Source organism: Ptiloglossa arizonensis, chromosome 2 (genome assembly GCF_051014685.1).
Source record: "Ptiloglossa arizonensis isolate GNS036 chromosome 2, iyPtiAriz1_principal, whole genome shotgun sequence".
Classification (NCBI taxonomy): domain Eukaryota; kingdom Metazoa; phylum Arthropoda; class Insecta; order Hymenoptera; family Colletidae; genus Ptiloglossa; species Ptiloglossa arizonensis.
The window spans coordinates 11,981,570-11,996,226 of NC_135049.1; the positions used below are offsets into that span (position 1 = coordinate 11,981,570).

The window sequence follows — 14,657 nt, forward strand, 5'->3', positions numbered from 1 at the left end:
ATTCTGCTTCATAATCAAGAATAGCGTTAAAAATGTAGAATTTGATCACAATTCTCTGCAAGTTAATAGTTATAATAGAGATAAAGAAATGCAGAAAGCGTGACATTTAATCATCTGAATTAATAATGTCACAATCAGATGTATATACGATGGGGCATTTAAAACAGGTCACCTGAATAACTCACTTGTTTTCGGAAGTAAAAGAAAATGCATTAGATCAAACTTATTTGGTATCGAGAGACTCATAATCTGATATTATTAATTTTTTAATAAATGCAGGCGTCAAGGAAATATGAAGGTCAACTCTGTTTTTTTTTTTTTTTTTTTTTTTTTTAAATAGAACGGTATGGCTTTTTACTTACATTCTGATAGAAAGTTCCAAGACGAATACAATGACCTATCATGAAGATCATTCAAGGTCACTCAAGGTCAACTGCAAAAGAAAAGAGATTATCTCAAAGCACCCGTCGAATATGTTGTTTACGTACTCACTGTTAGTGCAAGTGTTCAAAATGTCGATCTTGAACATGAATACATAATCTAAAACGTTGCAATACTGTTGATAGTGCCTGACAAATATCATTTGGATCTATTACAGAGTAAGTTCTTTTTATAAATTCTCGCACGTTAACTTTGATCGTTGCTTTTGCGCTTTTGTCCATTTAACTTTCTCTACAATTAAAAATTTTTAAGTGTACGATGTGGAGAGCGTACCGACCATTTGTTCCTTCCTGATCAACCAATCCAACGATCTTTAAACTTCTTTTACAGAAATTCTATAACATTTCGTGCTGAATAAGTAGGATATCCGTCTTGTTGGGATCACATGGATTGTGGTATATCCAGTGAAATGTTTTCTAACGATTCTGGCAAAACATCTTTTGATATTCTCTCATACTTACGATTATTCAGCATGTCATCGATAAAATATGGACCAATTATTTTATTACGAAAAAGTTCGCACCAGACGTTTATAGACCAAGATCTCTATTTACTTCCCTCAACCATCGTGGATAATCTACTGATCAGTAATGCATGTAATGACGGTTAACTTCTCCGTGATATGTAAATGTAGTCTTATCCGTAAACAAGCTTTTATTTAAGAACATTTCGTTGCCTTGCAGTTTTAGCCCCCATTCGCAACTGTAAACGTTTATGAAAATCATTTTCACTTAATTGTTAATAAAGTGAAATATGAAATGGGTGAAATTGACTAACGTGAAGTATTCGCAAAGTACTTCGTCGACTGATGCCACTCTCGCGTTCAGGTTGTCTCGTATTAACACGTGGATCTCGTATTACAGTTGTGAAAATGTTTATTGTGTTTCCATAATCGATTGCTCTTTTGACTCGATCGGGTCAAAAGTTATCCACATTTCTAGTTTCTTGAAACTTTTTATAATATTTATAGAAAATGAAGGTCTATTATAATTGGGAAATTTTTCACCACACACACGTACCACCTCCCTCATAATTCTATGATATTCACCGTAAATAAGAACCATTTCCATTTTCTCTGCTATCGTGTAACGCATTTTTGAAAATCGAACACTAAGATTGAATATTACGAAACTACTAATAACATTCGTGAATGCAGGTAAACTTACAATGTAATTGAATATTTGTTTCTATTTTGTGACCCTTATCGGTAATTAAAAGAGAGATATATATCAACAACCATACAAGACACGAAAGTATTCGAAAAGTGCTTTGAAATAATTTTCCTTTGTAGTTGACCTTGAGTTATCTCGAGTAATTTTCATAATAGGTTTTTATATTCGTCTGGGAACTCTCTATCAGAATGTAAATAAAAAAGCATCTCTCTATCAGAATGTAAAAAAAAAAGCATTCTGCACCAGGTCTCTACGGGTCGCCATCAAACAACCCAAGACTCAAAGCTAGAAGGAGCTTCTCCAGACCCTCGATGGAATTCAGGGGTGTCGATGATGTTGAATAAACTCTACGCCTGGACGTCCTCGATCACCGAGAGTCTGGACTCCTAGTTATTGAAAGACCTAGTCAATTCCCTCTTCCTTATAACGAGGTAGAGTGATCCACGTCGCCTGGAGGAACATTTGATCCGCCAAACTGGAAGTTAACGAAAAGAAGCTGATTGTGGCCAACCCTTAGGCTCGGAGTGGAAAAGCTCCCGCATCGCCCCCAATCCTGACCAAAAAGTAGCCAGAATGGTCTTACGGTAGGAAGGAAGGCCTGCGGACTCTTCGTTCGTGTACCGGCACATTTGTCTTCTTAACGATGCGGGTAAACTTTGCGGAAAGAGTGAGCAGCCCACATAGTCGGGTACCTGTCGTGGGGTAGACCTGACCTGGCCGAGTGCCAGATTATGTTCCGGGAGGGACGGTCGATCATCGACTATCCCTCGCATCCGGTCTCTCTTGGCCACGGGTTTCTCCCGAGGTAGAATAGTATTGACGGTGTCTTTGGACATCGCCAATTCCTTTAATACTCTACTCAAGGGAGGGGCAATTAGACGGTGATTCGAAGACCATGGAGCCGCCTACATAAGGGCAGAAGTCGAGGATTACTTCTGCTGAAGGTGGAGCCAAGACAGATGTTCTCTGGGATATCATACGAGTGTGTGTTAGGGACTCTGTTATGAAACCTTGAGTACGACATTGTTCTGCAGGCCGAAGGCCTCCCTGACAACATCAATCTAACGTGTTACGCTGGGAACACGATAGTGCTGGCTAACAGTGCTTTTGGTTGAAGCTGACTTACAACTAAATTTGATTGCATAAACGTATTTCATATTATTTTGCTAAGTTTCATATGTTTGTTAATTGTAATTTTATCATAGATAATTTACTAAATACTAGATTATTTAATAAGTTTTGTCGTTTGATGAAACTCATTGAACAGTATAGTGCTAGGTTGTACTATTACACAACCTATTACAACCTATTACTTAAGGGAGTTATCGCCTTTCGTTAACTTGAAGTCTTGCGGGACGACACAGGGGCAAAGAGGGGTCGGACCGCCCATCCCCACACAAGCCGCACCTAAACTTTAACCACACACTCTGCCATAGTAGTAGGAATAGTCTCTTCGCAAAATTCTTCTTTTGTTTTAATTTTATGTATGAAAATAACAGTAAAATGTATTTAATCTAATACTGGAATATTTTAGATAATTTTAACTCTTGGATTCAGAAATTTCCCAATAAGACAATCAGTCTTAATTTAGTACAAATTAAGAGCACAACTATTTCTTTCATAAAAGAAACAAAAGCACTTTTTTTTAAATTCAAGTTGTACTGATAATAAAATGGCAATTACTTTTAGGTTTGCACAAATTTTCTATTTGAATTTCGAGTACTTAATAGCCTCTAAGAGAAGTTTTTATTGCGATATGTTTTCTACATATTAGTAGAATATTTGATTAGTTTCAATGGAAGCTTGTCTCTCTAACCTTTGAATAATTTATGAATAATCTCCACTCTTCGGACTTTTGATTAAATGTAAGCTTCTCCGTTGAATCATTAATATTTGTACATTTACAAAACTGTGTTTTAACATAAAAATAATAGTTAATTTTTCTTCCCTAGCACGATAAATAGAAACTTTATGTAAATTTCAAAGAAATTCCATTGGTACAATTTAAATTTCTACTTCACTTTCAGAAAGATTCAGACCTCTTATAAGGTCACTTAAGAGTGACACCTTTTAGACTATTAAAAAAAATCGCATTTTTTTGTTTCTTTTCTTGAAGTTTCTTAAAGAATTTTCTTAATGAGTTAGTTGTCGTGACCTCTTGGAAAAGTGTATATCCAAAATGACGAGTATCCTTGTCAAACGCAGAATATGTGTGGCTCTTATAATACGGAATTAAATTGTAATGAAATGACTGTTTTCTTTTTTAATTTTATAACTGTCAGGACTTTTTTATAATGTCCTGAGCTGATGAATGTGTGAAAAATATATTTGTTTAATTTCATTCGACAATTACTAATATTTATTTATTTACTTAACTTAAACGTATATAGTTTTCATATGAAAGAAAAAAATTCATGAAAAATCAATTACTTAGAAAAGTAATTAATTTGTTTACCCAAGTTACTAGTTACCAATACCTTGGTTCTTTCCGAATATTTTGTAACAAAGTAAATATCGTTGGTTGAAATACCGCGATCCAATATTTATACAAATCCGTGGTTGCGTCAGTGATAACTATTAAAAAACAAAACAATACATTTACAAAGGAAAGTACAATTACTTTGTTCACATTATATACAGTTTTTTCATGATAATCATTTATATTGTAGGATGCTAGTGAATGGTGTACATGTGTGTGTGTGTATGTAAGAGAGAAAGCATAATAGCGAGCAAAGGCACGAGCGACCCTTTGCAGGGGTCGTAATAACTTGAGACGCGACAATAAGTCTAGAAGATGAATCAGGCGAGTTTTCCATAACGTTGGCATAGTACAGGACGACCGAGTGTGGTAATGCGTGGGAACGAAAGGAAGTGCGTGTGGTCGAGAGAAAATGTGAAGTGTATGGAAGAGACCGGCAAGTGACATGTTCCCAAGGCGTGAAAGAAGAGCGTTTTAACTGAACAGCGGTTGTCCGAACTGAGGTGCGAAAGACGAGTAATTGAGATGGCTCCAGATTGAGGGATTTTGGGTGAACGTGACCGGATGCACGGAATGAGAAAGGTTAAGGATTAGAGTAAAAGGAATGAATGAGTGTAAAAATATAGGGTGCGAGAGAAGCGCGTTTGAGATCACTTGTCGGAAATTAAGCGATGCATGTCATGTCGAGTCGAGAAAAGAGTTACGTAGTCAACGAATATAGTCAGCGTAGTCGTAGCGACCAATTACATGACCCGACCCATTAAGATAATCAAGCTCGTCTACGATGGAATCTTCGAAATCAGAATTTTCTGATTCATCGCTAGATGAAATTAACGAAGTTGTGCTAGTTCTGTAATACAAGAAAAGAATCGCAACGTATTGTTTTCTTAACTCTTCTATTTCTTCTCAAATTGTTTTCCATTGCTTCTTTCTCATTACATTTCTATCTGCTCCGACCATTGGGTTGGCCTTGCTTTTTTCCTTTGGTTCAAGAGGAAAAATTGATCTTCTTCACTCACAATTATAATGAACATATCGTTATGGATCGATGTTCGTAAACAAGACGGTTTTCATTTTGGGAGCAAATAATTTTTCTAAAATAAATATTTTATATTACTTAAAATTTAATATCTAATTCATTTTAAATAAGCTATGCATTTATTATAATAATTACATCGAATTATTTTTATTTATCGATATTGAAAAATTTATGTCGATAAAGAGAAGAAATATTTCGTATAATGTTACACACTGTCTACCAACATTCTTTACAAAAATATAACACTGTTTTCAACCATTCTCCGGGTACGCATGATATCGAGCTCACACATGGTAATGGAGGCGGAGAGGCTATCGGACTACCAGTATATCTACATAATCCTCTGCATTTCTGATGCTGCTACTGCCATGCTGCGACGCCACCGCCCAAATGGCAATAACACGTGACACAAATGGGCGTTTCGGCTGCTTTACAGAACCCTTTGATGACAACCATTCTCACACTAACCTGGCCATAACAGGAGGTGACGTGCCCACTTGAGAATAAAACTGTTGCGAGTTGCTCTCCAGAGTGTTTCTCACCAGTAGAGATTGCGTTTGACAGCGACAGTCAGACTCTTGAGTACAGTTTTCACTATTAAGAAACATTCTCGAGAACAACTCGTGACAGTTTTGCTCTCAAATGGGCATGTAATCTAAGGCTAAGTATAGATCTTCCTGTCAAGTGGTGTATCGATAATGGGATGAATTCGCGAATTTAAGGTTTGCATGTGTTCGAAAATTCAGAAATATTCGATTTCAAAAACATCACTTAAACTATAACATTGTTATTACACCAGATGATTACATATGTAGTATCTATTTCTGCCTTCAATCAGTTAAAGCAATGCCTTCCGAGATGACACAATTGATAAGTGATTCAAAGCTTCTTAACTACATTTGAACTTTTTCTCTTTTTCCCCAGATTTAAGTTTTGTTTTATATAGTTTTTATCATTGTAATACATTCATATTTTATCTTGTATTTTATTCTTGTTTCTGTGCAGTTAATAGTTAGTGTATGTTAAATACATTTACTACATCAAATTAATATATTTCATTTTACAACATTTGATAAGTACGAAAACACTCTACGCTTCGTCATATGAGCTGCTTATCACATTAAGAATTTCTCTGTTGTTCAGTTGTTAATTATTGAACAAGAATTCTTTGGTGGAAACTACAGCGGGTTCGGTTCATGTAGAATTAGTCGTGACACGGATACAATTATTTAATTTAACGCAAGAACAGAGAAATTTCAATATTAATGAAAAACTACAATATCTCGAACATGTCTTATTAAGCCAAGATGATCATTCAGAAAACGGACAAGAACAGTTAAAGCATAAAATATCATATTTAAAATCAAAATTGGGGGATGATTGTTAGTGAAGAACAACGAGGAAGCATTTAAAGTAAAGAATAGAAATTGTCTTGAAGGAGCAGCGGAGATAGCTAGTGCAATATCTTGAGTAGGGCGGCCAACAAAATCTTTCTCCAGTCTCGTTCCGACAGCCGAACGGGTAAGACATAATTAATAACAGCTTCTACCGCGACATGTGCCGTAAATACGCAGTGTTAGTGAGTGTGAGTGTGAGCGCGTGCTGTGTTGTCAGTAGAATAGTGGCGGTGATATAAACGCCATTACATAAATCCTTGACACGGGTATACATATAATGTATGTACCACTATGTCACAGATGGAGAGCCAATACAATAATATGTTTAAATTCAAGAGTTTCTTTCAAATCGACAAAAATCAAAGTACCTGAAATGAAAACAGCCAAAGTACCCCAAAAACCAACACGACCGAATAAAAAACCTCATACACCAATATCACAAAACAAGAATACACCCCAACTCAAGACCAAGCCATCATTTTACAATTTATGGTATCACTATTAAAGAATATGCTCGAACAATTGCAAACATAATAGGACCCAAAGCAATAAAATACTTATCATAGATTTCTAACGGAAGAGTATGTATGTATTACAAGAGACATCACTTAAGTGCAAATTGTCGATTTTAATGAAACTTACATACGATATAGTTTTTTGAAAAATATTCGACATGTATCTTTTTTTATCTGCTATTATCCATATTTAGGGGGTGAAATCATACTCTTAAAACAATTGAACACGGCGAAATAACAATTAAGAATTTAAATGTAAATAAAACAGGAAACAAAAGACATTTGTAACATCAGAAGAAAACAGTACAAATTTAATAAAAATGAATGATTTAGACTTCAAGACCCCAGATCCAAAAGTATATACCAAGAAACCTCACAAAGAAACTGAACCATTTCCTAAGAAGTCAAACCAGCATCTATCCCCCACCTTTACAGTAGATAAAATTGACGATATGCTTGAACCAGCAAAAAATCACAATAAATACCAAAAGAACAACCACATACTATATTGAACTACATATAATTTAAAAGCTTCCTAAAAAACGCAATTATAGCTCCTGACTCGATAGAAGTCGCAAAAGCATACACAACCAATACTCGAGCTCTGGCCAAAATGCTAACGAGAATCCATCCCTTAATTAAAGTACAAAGTACGAAAAATAGAGTACACAGGCTACAAAAAAAAAAAAAAATAATTCGAGACCTATCAAAGAAACTAACCACAAATTGGACATCGGAAATAGAGGGTGACCATTTTAAAATAAAACTTCAACGTATAATCCAATGAAATATAAAGAACTTATACACAGAGTACGAACAACTACATCTTCTCCTAAAGAAAATACTACTCAGCATCAAAATTCTATTTTTCAAAAACAACATTCATTTTCACAGCAGAAGTTGCGCAGTCCGCGAAGCTCTTCACCATTTACAAAACAATAATATATATATTGTCGACGACAATAGATATAGTATTAAATTATAGTAAGACGTGGTATTATAATAGGTTTCTCTTTATACTAAAAGTAGATCGATTATATATAAAACTAAACCAATCGTCTTAGTGCCCTCGGCACGCGTCGTTACCGTCTTCGTCGCCTGCGTCTTTACAAGTCTTTCCTCTTATTGCGTCTTTACAAGTCTTTCCTCTTACTGCGTCTTTACAAGTCTCTTCTCTTACTCTTACCGTCCCAAACACGCTTCTCTCGCACCCTATATCCTTACACGCATTCGTTCCCTTTCATTCTAGTCCTCAATCTCTCTTGTTTCAGGCTTCTGGTCACGTTCACCCATCTCAATTGCTCGTCTTTCCCAAACACTCTTCATTTTCTCCGGACCACACGCATTTCCTTTCGCTCTCACGCATTCCAACGCTCGGTCGTCTTGCACGATCCCCTGTAAAGGGTCGCTCGTGCCCTTCGGGAAACCTGGCGACAGATCGGCGCCAAAGTGTTTACTCTAACGCGGGTCCATTCGCACGCAAAGTAATATTATTACATTATTATTCTAGGCCTGCACTCGAAGCATGCTCAAGTGGAAACGGAAAATTCCGATACCACAATTGATTCTGCCTAATTTCGTTGTGATTGAACAAGGGAAGCCTGAATCCTATCAAAGGTGAAATTTTTTAATCTTACAATTTCATAGAACTTCAAACATACGTACAAGTTATCAAAAAATTTCGTGTCACGAGTATAGTATATCGATTCTTGTAAAGAAACGGTAAAAAATTAATCTAAGAAAGGTGTCGCAAAATGGACCTTGACCGACTTTTCTCAAGGTGAAACAAATAACCTCCTCCCTCTCCTCCTCCTTCGAGCCAACCTCAATCATTACTGCGAAGCACAATGTCCCAAGTCTCTGCGGTGTGGAAGCTTGGCTTGGCAATCGCCGCAGAGTTGTACCGCGTCCCTAACCATACAAGATGGGTGGCATGGGCGGTTTGGAGGCAATAATATAGAGGGGAAGTGACGGGTCCCCACCCTGGTGGCACCTTATCACGCAGATTAGTCTTTGCAAATTGTCTTGGTGACATTTACCAAATTTTGATAACGATTTTTTACATTAATGTAAAATAATCTCTTTCGATCTTCCGGTGATTCTATCTGCACAAACTTTTGCAGCTAATTCGTTAGGATGATTTACAGTTCTTGTAACGAACAACGAAGTTGTGAATTTTTCCTTTTAGTGTCGGGATTTCCAGATCTTCAAGAATATCGTCATTCCTGACGTACCAATGTGTATTTCATTGTAATTCCAGTTTTGCTATATGGCTCTTCGCAGCTATTCCCCTGTTATTCCGTATGTTCAAACAGATTTCATTATTGTTTTATATATTTTTAATTTATTGCTTAAGCTCAACTTGGATTTACGACTAGTTAGCCAGGACATATTTCGGCTTTTCAGTCCAATGTACTCTATTGTTGCTTTTATGCGGTTTTTCTATGTAAGTTTAAAGTCCATGTGTAGGCTAAGACATTTGACACTATTTATTTAAGAAATCATTGTTTCGTTCATGGTAACGCTCGAGGGATTGTGCTTGCGTAATGCAAATACTATGTACTTACATTTACTTGGATTTAATTTGATCCTCTTTTCGAACAGCCATTCTTCTATTCTTGATAGTGTTCTTGGAGCACCTCTTTTGCTGTTTGTAATATTAGGTGGATAACTGGAAAGGCAGTAGTATCAATAGAAAATGTACATATCTTGCTGTCAGATTGAATTTGAAAGCCAACTATATGTAATGTATATAATACAGTTCCAAGACATTAGCTTGCTGGACACCTGCATTTCTATTTATGGGCTATGAGTACGTGTTTTTAATTGTCTCCATGAAAGTTCTTTGTGAAAGATATGATTCGAGTAGGTTATATATTTTCGTGGAGAAATAGTTCTTGATAATTGTCAATAGCCCAGATTGCCATACCTTGTCAAAGACTTTTTCAGTGTCCAAGAAAACTGCTTAGCAAAATTCTTTTCCCTCTAGACTATTGTTGATTTCGTTTATTATTCTGTATACTTGTTCAATAACTCGATGTTTACTCCTAAATCCGAATTGGTTCTCAAGTATTAATCTTTTATTTTCTATTAGGTGTCTTATTCTTGCTAGAATTATTTTTTCCATATTTTCGCAAACGCAGGTAGCAGCGATATCGATCTGTAGGAGGCAGATTGGTGGAGTTCCTTGCCTAGTTTATGGAACATGATTTCTGTGTACTTCCAGATACTTGGAAAGTACTTTAATCTTAAAACTGCGTTAAATAATATCATAAGCATTCTTATTGCTTTTGATGGCAACCTCTTTATAATTTTACTATTGATTAAATCAATTCCTTGTGATTTGCCGATGATGAACTTGTTTATGGTTTGTTTAACTTCAGTTGCAATTGTTTGTGGCACTGTGTAGTCGTCATTTGTTGAATCATTATTATCTCTGTTCTGTATGGAGAAATTCTTCACTTTTTCATTAAGAAAACTTGTGACCAATCGGTGTCTTCTTTTGGATTTTCTTTTCAGGTTTTTTGTTCCATACCTATATCTTTAATAACCAAATTTGTATCTTTAGTACTTATTTTAATAGTATGTGGGAAACAGTACATCCATACTATGTAACAAAACAATATAAATACGACGATTTTGTTAAGAAGGCTATATTTTGGTTAAAAAATATTCTTTTGCAATTCACGCTATTTCAAAGGCGACTAACCATACTCTCGGGTAATGAATACAAAAATTACCAAATATATTTTGTTTACATTCCATAATATTAAAAATATTTTCAATTTCACACCCATCTCTTAAAGGGTGGATTTCACTACCTGGGCATCAATTTAAAAAAGATGCTTTTTGTTTCATCAACTTCGGATAAGATTTGCCAAAGTTATAGATTTTTAAAGACTAAACGAGCTTTCAGATAGTTTTTACTGCCTTTGCACATCGAATACCCCAACTACGCACCTCTTAATTCGGGAATGCCGGGTGGGGGAGGAGGAGAGGAGGTCTGGTCGCTCCCTTCAAGATTAAAAGATAAAGACTACGCCAGAGGCAGACGGGTGATGAACCACCTTCCCGTCCCCATGCCGACGAGCGCGATTGCGAAGACCGCGGGCGGTCGTCCCAACGAACAGTAGTTTAAAGACAGAAAAAATTCCAATTTTTTCACCGTAAAGGATGTTCTCTTTTTTTTAAATAATATATTATAGGAGGATATTCAACGAATCAAAAACCATAAAAATTTTCGAAAAATATCTTAAATTTATGTGTACGCAGGGCCCATGTTTGTTCTATGTACAAGATGGAAATAACTTTCTATATCGTGGTGTGCGTGTAGACGACATGATAATTATAAGTAGTGTGGATTCTTTTGAAAATAAATATATAAATGAACTGTAGAAATATATGAAGTTGAACGATCTTGGCGAGGCTAGAATACTCCTGGGGATCGATTTGAGTTATAAAAAGGAGAAACTATTTGTTAGATAAAAGAAATATGTGATGAATCTCTTAAATGTTTACAGGATGAATGAGAGCAACACAGTGAATTCACCGATGGATGTGAATCGGAAATTGAGCGTGAACGACGAAAGCGCTGTATATAATGAAGGAGATCCAATTGTTTCGTGACCAATTGTTTATCCCAGTTAAGCAAATGATCAAAATTAATACAAATATTCATATGTTACAGGCTTCGCTCGAAAACGTATTCTGTAATATTTGAATGGTATCATTGATTATCAGATAGTAGATTTGAAAGATATGATTGTCCAGATATGAAGAAATTATTTTTGGAATTGTATAATCAACAGGGTTGAAAATTATTTCACGTAGTATCTCTATTGCGATATCTATTTGTTTGTGATCTTTCAATGATATTTTACAGACTAATGCTCTTCCTATCTTGTCGCTGAATAGGTCCTGATTAGTCCTGCTATTAAAGAGGAAGTTTTGAGTTTGAATAATTTCTGGTTTCTGCGTGTATTCGATTATGACAGGACAGTGATCGAAGTTTAATTCTAAACATGATTTTGTGGACAGCTGCAACTTATTAATGCCTTTCGAAACAGTAAAGTCAAGCAGATCAGGTGTTTTTTTTTTATCTTCTGATACTAGCCAATAAGTGGATTGGCCTGTTGAATGATGTCCAGAGATAGCTCATATGAGACATATCCTAAGATCTACTACAGGGGTTGGTGACTTTGAAGTTTTTGAACTTCTTACAAAAGAAGTTTAGAAATTCTTGTTTTGTTATTTTTAATTTTAGTGGATTATAAATGGCTACAAAGTTTACCGATTTTTTGTTATTTTCATTGTTATCTTAGTTGGCTGGAAATGATTAAGATTTGTTGTGCTATGCAAGTGATGTTTCATTTTGTTTTTGATAATTACTGCTGCTTCACTGTTTACTTTATTTGATGCACTGCATATGATGATATTTTAATATAGTGTTTTTCTGTCATGTCCATTTCGAAGATTAATATGTCAATATTGTTTATGGTAAGAAAAAATTTTAGTCCTAATGTTCGTTTCGTTAACCCAATAGCATTTCATATATCTATATTTTAATTTTATGATCCATTTTGGGGGTTTTTGATCATGAGTTTTGACAGTAAATTTAGCATAATATTAAGTTCTTGTCAATCCTTTAGTAATGAAATTTGCTCGTTAATTATATTTAGGAGCAATTCTGTATTCTTTGCAAATTGAATGAGCAGCTGTTTGATTATATCGGTTGTGCTATCATTAGGCATATGATTATTATTTAGATCTAATGAGGTATTTACTTGGTTGGGTGAAAGATTTCTAGTTACCTGCGAATATGATAGTGTGTTACGATTGTTAATATTTTTTGCTGGAGTTGTCTTCTAGCAATGCAGCCTTTGTAGCTCACTGGATGGTTGCCTTGGCAGTTGTAAGTCTTCACAGGTTTTTATTGTGCAATCTGTGGTAAGATGATTCTATGCACATTTTACACAAGTTGGAGTTTGCTACAATAATTTTTTGTGTGATAAGTTATGGGTCCAGTCTAACTTTACTGATTTGTAAATAATAAAGTGAAAATTACGAAAATACATTAATCGAAAAATGTGCCATTGGAAATAGCACACATAGCGCAGAAAAGCTTACGGATGAGAACTATCATAGGTACTCAACGTGAAAAGTTTAGTCATTTGGAATGACCTGTAGGGAAACGTCAACAAAACTGAGCCGAGGAGTGAACAAAACAATACAGCGTGGATTAGAAAGGACGAAAAGGCATTAGCCTTAATATTCCTAAATATTTCAAAGAATATTTCAGCTAAGTCACATGAAACCTGCGAAAACTTCCAGAGAGGCCTGGGAGATTCTCAACAATCTCTACAAATCCAAAGGTCTGAGAAGGAAAACAACACTTTACAAACAATTATATCGTATGAGAAAGGAGTCTAGTATATCTATGATGCAACAATTAGTTAATCGCGAAAATAAAATAGATCAGCCCCAAGAAGTCGGTGTGATCTACAGTCGATAATATTGCTACGTACCTTACCAACCGAATTTGAAAGTTTCTACGTAGTGTGACCGAATCACATGACGACGTCCCAACTGTCAAAAATTCGAAAGTCAAACTGATAGATGAAAAGGCAAGACAAAAAAAAACACAATTCAGGAAACCTGGGGTGAAACGATCCGTGCAAAAATAAGGCTCTATTCACACGGAACGTAAATACGTCTGATAAGTGCAGAGGGTCACCTTTAAAAGAGAAAAGAGTAACAAGTTTATGGTGGCAGGAGCTGTTTCGTTTATATACTTTTTATTTGCTGTGTCCATCCGAACGTGGACGATCGACTGCGGAAAAGTCGAATCCCTTCGTGAGGCTCCTCGCACGTCGTTTAGCTGTTTCCGGGGACGACTCTTGTGATCGTCTTTTCTCGGACGGCGGTCAATTACCTTGGCCAGGTGCAAGGCCTCGCCGGTAACAGTAGGTCAACTTGCTGTTTATATTATGTTGCGCCGTGCTCGTCGCACTCACGACTCGCAAATTTAACGCACCGAGACCATTTCTAAAATGTTACAGTTGCAACAAACCTGACTACAAAGTACAGGATTGCAGGTCTTCGAGAGATAGAAAATTCATGACAAACAAAATGGAGGATGCAATCCCAGTTGTCGTTCTGAATACAAAAGTAACCGAACGTGATTCTTGGTGTTTGAACTGTGGAGCAATCAGACACATGTGCAACGATGGTAATAAATTCACTTCACTTAACAAGGATAAGTGCAACGCAATTTAGACAGCTGCCGAACAACCAGAAGGACATACAGTTTTCGGAATTTGGAAAACCGCCTTCAGATGTGGTATTTAGAACAAAGGACAATGAGAAATCCACTCACGAATTTATTATCACAGGAGAAAGCATTGGTAATAGGAAATGAAATTAGAATACCGTCTTCGTTCAATGCCAATAGGAGCTGATTAACGAAATTTGGAGATCGCATGATTTGCCGCCGTTATGTGGCCTATTGTGCACTAGCAGTCTGTCGCACTTGCTGCGGCAATTACAGAAGCAGTGGAGAGGATAGAGAGATTACAACAAAACACGAATGAAGACCTATAACGAAACAATACTGTA

General features: G+C 36.0%; 1 protein-coding gene and 1 long non-coding RNA gene across 6 annotated transcripts in view; both read right to left on the reverse strand.

The window, feature by feature from the left end:
- Invadolysin (leishmanolysin-like peptidase, invadolysin) overlaps positions 1-14,657 on the reverse strand; it is a 67,966-nt gene that overhangs the window by 40,058 nt on the left and 13,251 nt on the right. For 2 of the 5 annotated variants that reach the window (XM_076327718.1, XM_076327720.1), the window contains exon 2: positions 363-433. The exons of the other annotated variants lie outside the window; for them this stretch is intronic. In XM_076327718.1, coding sequence (XP_076183833.1) covers positions 363-413 — 51 coding nt within the window. In that variant the 5' untranslated portion in view covers positions 414-433. The remainder of the gene's footprint in view (positions 1-362; positions 434-14,657) is intronic. 5 annotated transcript variants of the gene reach the window in all.
- Positions 1,129-1,652, reverse strand: LOC143143556 (uncharacterized). Its single transcript, XR_012991182.1, has 2 exons — positions 1,219-1,652; positions 1,129-1,143 (listed from the first exon to the last, which is right to left on the reverse strand). It is a non-coding gene; the product is annotated as an uncharacterized LOC143143556 (long non-coding RNA).